The sequence below is a fragment of the Phodopus roborovskii genome, unplaced genomic scaffold, assembly GCF_943737965.1.
Source record: "Phodopus roborovskii unplaced genomic scaffold, PHOROB, whole genome shotgun sequence".
NCBI lineage: Eukaryota > Metazoa > Chordata > Mammalia > Rodentia > Cricetidae > Phodopus > Phodopus roborovskii.
The window spans coordinates 3,680,757-3,686,756 of NW_026126563.1; the positions used below are offsets into that span (position 1 = coordinate 3,680,757).

The 6,000-nt window shown below is 46.5% G+C and overlaps 1 protein-coding gene across 1 annotated transcript in view; it reads left to right on the forward strand.

Moving 5' to 3' along the window:
* CUNH18orf63 (chromosome unknown C18orf63 homolog) overlaps positions 1-2,739 on the forward strand; it is a 43,129-nt gene extending 40,390 nt beyond the window's left edge. The window contains exon 13 of the mRNA XM_051202042.1: positions 2,622-2,739. Within this exon, the coding sequence (XP_051057999.1) occupies positions 2,622-2,739 (118 nt within the window). The remainder of the gene's footprint in view (positions 1-2,621) is intronic.
* The last annotated feature ends 3,261 nt before the right edge of the window (positions 2,740-6,000 follow it).

Below are 6,000 nucleotides of genomic sequence, written 5' to 3' on the forward strand. Positions count from 1 at the left end.
TCATCAGTAATTTTGCTGGAAATATGGAGATGGACCAGAGGGCTTCTCCACATCTCTCAAAGTTGCCTGGTGTGTACTGTATGGCAGAGAGCTAGAGCAGAAAGTTTCCCTCCCTCCACAAGAATCCAGCTTCCATAATTTACATGAGGGAACTGAGGTGTCAGATTACAGGGTAACCACGAAAATAATATTCCTCCAGAGTCTCATTTTGCCCTCTTAAAAAGCCAACCCTTTTGTGGTGAGAAAAAAATCAAAGACTTAAAGAAGTTTATGTATACACAATTTAAAGAGTAGTATTTATTACAGCTCATCAAGTGATAGAGAGTGATAATGAGAAATAAATATGAACAAATTAGGAGTCATAACAGTGAGCTGTCCAGGTTATGCATGCGACACCCCCCCCCAGAGCGCTAGATGCCTCCTCAGAACGTCCCCAACAGCTACTCTTCTTGAGATAGTGGGAAAAGCAAGGTTGGATGCCTGAGGTTTCCCGAGTGGTTGAGCAGGTGGATGGCGGCATCATTATAGGGACGGCAAACTCAAATCTCCATCCAGTGAATAGAATAGCGAATCCAGATCCTGATGCATTTGTTATTGCATCAAACCTGAGTTGCCTATAACTCACTAAAGAAATAAGTGTCCGGGCTCACAACGTTTGCCTTTGGTGTATTCATCCTGCTCTGCTGCTCCCTCGGGAGGCTCAGCTGCTATGCGCTGGTAACCCCTGCCCTGGGTAGCCAGCAGTAGATACCTATACAGCCACAGGCTTTGGAAGAACGGTATTCCTGGAGCTGGTAAGATGATGCAGCACTTAAAAACACTCACTGCCCGAGCCTGGTAACCTGAGTTCAGTCACTGAATCCCACTGTGGAAGAAGACAGCCAGTTTCTACAAGTCGTCCTCTGACGAGGCTGTGGCATATATGCAAACTCACAGATAAACACGGAGAGAAAGACACACACACACATCATATATGTGTATATATGATAATCATCAATTTTTAAAAATCCTTCATGGAAATCTGCCTAATAGTCTCCAAGAATTTTAGTGCATGCCCCAGCATCCATCCCTATCCCAAGGTCTGCACCGTCCCTTTTAAAATACATCAGGCCCAGTAGCTCCCTTCCTTAGCCCCGCCCGCACCTGAAGGTACCTCTGCTTTGCCTTCCCTATTTTCACTTCTCATTTTCAGCAGTCTCTCTCTCCTTTCTGACTCATCTTTCCCTGTGGAGAGAAGCTATGTAGCCTGTCTCCCAAAGCCCAGAGATCTCTTTTTAGGGTTGCCCAGGAGGGTCTATGCACCATGTCCATGGAAATAAGCCATAAAAATAACAACAGTCCAGTCCAAATCCACCTTTGGGGAGGAAATTGTTCTGAAAGTTAAAGGATCACACCCTGAGAAATGCAGCTCTGACTGCAGTAATTGCAACCTGCTGCTATTGTGCAAAGATGTGCAGGAAACTACTTCCCCGGGAGCGTGGTACGTCTAAAGAAAGAACACGGGTCTCAAGTCCAAACCCTAATCCCTTATCCTTTCAAAGCAAGATACTACCACAAATCAAAGTCTTTCTGCACTGAATACATAGATATAGATATGTCTTGGCATCTGGTATCACCCTGGGTCATAGTTTCATCGATTTTATTTGATGAAGAAGAAGAAAAAAAAATCACATGTTGATCTGGGAACATGAGCTAGATGACGTGTAACCCACTTTGCTCTCTTTAAGTAGTTAGAAATAACCTCGAATCCCAGGGGCGCAAGTGCCGTGTGGGATGCCAGCCCCAGGATCCCTTGCCTTCTGCCCTCTTCTAAGAATGCCAGCTTCTAGAAAGGGGGTGGTTCAAGTCAGAGCTCCAGACAGTGGAATGGTAAGTCTGGGAGCTGTTTTGCAACACTATTTAATCATGTTGCAAAAATAGGCAGCTTCAGTCATGCTGGGAACAGACAAAAACAGTAGTTGGTGGAAATACAGCGAAGAAATCCTAAAGTCTGTCTGAACATGACATGGTTACTGCTCACAGGAACTCACAGCAACCATAATTACCTGCCAGCCAAAATGTCAGCATGGATGGGCAAGGAGCCCTGGAGGCCCCGCCCCTCTGGGAAGAACTATTGGCCGTTAATGGCTGCTGAGGGAGTAAATGACCACACACCAGTGAGCATATGGACAGCACTAATTGTGTTCAGTGAGTTACTAATAACAATAAAAAAGGACATGAAGCCAGGAGGAAGGCAGGCTGAGGAGGCAGTAGAAGGAGCTAGGGAGAGGTAGAAGCAGACAAATATAATCAATATACATTGAATAATTATGTGAAACTTTGAAAGAATAAAAGTATATATTTTAATTAAAAAAAGAATCCTGCCTCCTGTACTTTCAATTTCTGTAAATTTAAAGCAATTTGGTAATATTTTAAAAGAAGTAACACAGTGATCTTTGTCACTTAGAATGTCATGGTTTGAGGGAGGAGACGGGATGGGTTTGGGGCGGCTGCTGAGCAAGTGTGGAAGTTGTTTGGTACTTTGTAACGATTTTAACCTAAAGCAGCTTGGAAGCCCTTCCTGTCACTCTCTTTCGAAGTGCACTCCTTTGGGTGCTAAAACCATGGTCTCTACCTCTTAGCTGGGACTTCACAACCACGTGTGCCCCGTGTCCAAAGCATCACATTTACGTCTCTGTCAACGTCTTGGAAAGTTCTGTGGTCGTGATTGCCTTTGTGTTCTATCTCTCCATCATTTAGCCTCAGCCTGATGAGAAGAACTATGATTGCACTCTCAATGTCTCTAACGAACATAGGAACCTGCATATGCATGGTGTGGGCCAGGACAGGGCAGGGACGATTCACCTTCTCTCCATCCACATCAATGCCTTTCACTCGGTGTGAACTGCCGGCACAGCTCCTGTGCAACCAGCCACCAGGTTTTCCCTGGTACAGCCAAAATCCCATGAGTGTTTTAAACAAATCTTCTAAAATAAGGCCAATTCTAAATGTCACTGTTTGCCATGCCTGTGGTCCCGAGTTCTTACTTTTCAACAGTATTGTGCTTGGGAAGTTTCTACTGCCCTTCTCCTACAGACGCCCTCATATTCTCCAGGTGGACTTGGGAGACATCACTGTGTGTGTGAGGGGCGCATTGAAGCTGATGGAGAATTTTATCCATCATGATTATCTGGAAAGAAACCCACACATGAGCATGTCTGAAGGAGACAATGGGAGGGATGGGGGGGTGTGGAGACCAACAAGGCATCCGTTGAGGCCACCAAGAGTCTCCCACTGAAATGTTGGCTGCGCTGAAGTCCAGAGACCCTGTGGGTTGAGTCTTCTGCCCACTGCCCCCTAAGAGTTAGTTACAGGACTTCAGGGTTGCTGTTTAAGTTTCTACTGCTTAGAGTTTTACCAAAAGATGTGCGCCACTCTACAGGACCCAGGGAAGAGGACCGGAGCGTAGCATAGTAAAGAGCAACGGGGGTCGTGAGATGTTACCACCAGCACTTAGACAGCAGAGCTGCCATCCGGAGTGTGCCTCTCTCTGGATCATTAGAAAAGACTTCTCTGTGAGCCGGAGATGTGCAAGAACTCCTGAGAAATGGACAGAGGAAACCAAAACAAAGGACGACATTTGCATACTGAAGATGTACAGTAGATGGTGGCGGGAAGCATGCGCGTTTCCGTCTCTCTTCACAGACTAGCGACTTCATTCCTCACATCTGCTGCCCTTCCCCCCCCCCCCGCATGAAAGAAGAAGAGCAGACACCCTCATGCTGAAAATGAGGGAAGGCATGGAAGGAAAAGGAAGGCAGATGTTTTCCAGCGATGGCATCCAACGGCAGGTTGCCAGGCAGCTCCGCTCTCCCATCCTGACTCACTCAACAAGTATGGACTGTGTCCAGAGTGCTTTGACCTTTGGCTTAGTACGGATTCGTGAGCTTCAGGTAAGATTGAGCCCAAACTGTATGTAATCCAGAGACCTTCCCGAAACAAAGCCAGACAGCAATAACAGAAACAAACCCTGAGATCTGAGTGAGCTACAAGTCTGGCGTTTGCTCCCTGTGTCTGCAAGCACTATTGGTTGCCTAAAGCAGGTTGAATCCTTTTCCGGCTGTGTCCAGCCGTGTCCAGGTGTCCAAATGTCTGCTGCTGTCACAGAAAGGATCATGGAGTTCCCTGGCAGACTAGGGGAAGAGAGGTGGCTGGGAAGAAGAGGCAAGGCTGGAAGGTTGCACAGCCCTTTATAGCTGGGGAGCAGACAGTGGTGGGGTGTGTCGTGGTTGCTTGCCATTTCACAGGTTTTCATCTTTAATATGAATTAATAAAGACATTGGGTGTCATTTGTAAGTGGAGCACAGATCAGGTCTGTCCCTCTAGCCAGCTCCCAAATAACCACACTGAGATTCGTTATTAATTATAAATGCTCATCCAATAGCTTAGGCTTGCTACTAACTAGCTCTCATGTCTTAAGTTAACCCATATTGCTTACTATGCTGTACCACGTGGCGGTGTGGCATGTTCACCTCCCGCTTCCTCCACATCTGGCTGGCGCCGCCCTGACTCTGCCCTTCTTCCCAGTGACCTCCCGCCTAACCTGTTCCTGCCTAACTACTGGCCAGTAGGTCTTTATTCACCCAATCAGAAGGTGCCTTGACAAAGACAGATTACTCCATAACACTAACATCCTTTGTATCCTTCTAGAGACGCTTTACACATGTGCAAGAATATCCCCACGCTCCCACACACCACTCCCCACAGCAGCATCTCTGAGTACCATTCTGATCACCCTCTACCAGTACTCAGTATCTGGATATCTGCCATGTAGCTAAAGTGCTCTACCGATGAGTATTTTGATCTCAGCCTTCACTGCTATCCTCACACTCTGGGCACTTCCTCTCTGCACTGGGGATCCAGCTGGAGCTTTACCTCAGTTCCGACTCCAGCCTTATTTTCACTCTTTGAACACTGTACCCCCACAGCGCCAAAATTACTCTCGGCAACATGCTGTTTCCCGTATCCGCTAAACGAGTTATCTCAAATGCCATCTTTGGATCAAAGGAGAGATTCGTTTTTAATATGGGCAGGCCTTGTCCAATAAGAGCCATATGTCTCACTGCTGTTTACCACAGTAGTAACACTGGGAAAGTTAAAAATAACTGAGAAAATGTGATGAGAAATAAAACTCCAAATAGGGCATGGACAGAAAAGCATATATAGGTGAGCACAAGTCCAGAAGGTTAGGACCAAAGAAAAATGCGGTAAAGAAATGAGAAAATGTGAGAGGAAGAGAAAAGCCGGGGAGTCCTAAAGGCATGGAAGACAAATGAAAATTATTTCTAAAAGAGAATTATCAAAAGGAGTGGCAAAGGGTTTTTGGGGGAAGTAAGGGGCACAGATGTTTTTTTCCCCCCAGAAGAATCCAAATTCTATAGGTTAGGTTTCACAGCAATGTGAAGGTTTGGAATAGTGGAGAACTTTACATTTTAATCCTACAGATTTCCAGAAAGAATACCCGAGCAGGATGCTGGGCCCCATCACAAGGCAACTGCAAAGCTAACGGCAGAGGGTCCAGTTCTCCATTGCTCTGGGAGTAAAGTGAGTTTCTGACCTACACGTCTGCACCCAGCTTGGGCCCATGGCTCAGAGCACTGTAACAGTGAGTCGGACAAGCAAGGTCTGCAAATTATCAACGCCTGTGTTCCCTTTACCAGTAACTACAAAACATGCTTGTAGTGGGATATTCACTTTGTCTCCTTCTGTGGCACTGACCACACCCATTGGGGGTAAAGCCAGGGGCGGAAGTGACCTGGGGAACTAGGTCGGAGGCGGTGCCTGAGAGTGCTCTCTTGTGAGCCACACGAGGACAGGAGGACATCCAGAGGAATTCTAGGAAGCAGGAACCTGTTGGTGTTCATCTGTCTATGTTGTGAGTTATTTCTCCCTGAATAAACATCTGTTCGGCCTAATTGTTTATCCTGATCCTTATTAAACCGCGAAATACGCTCCTCTCAG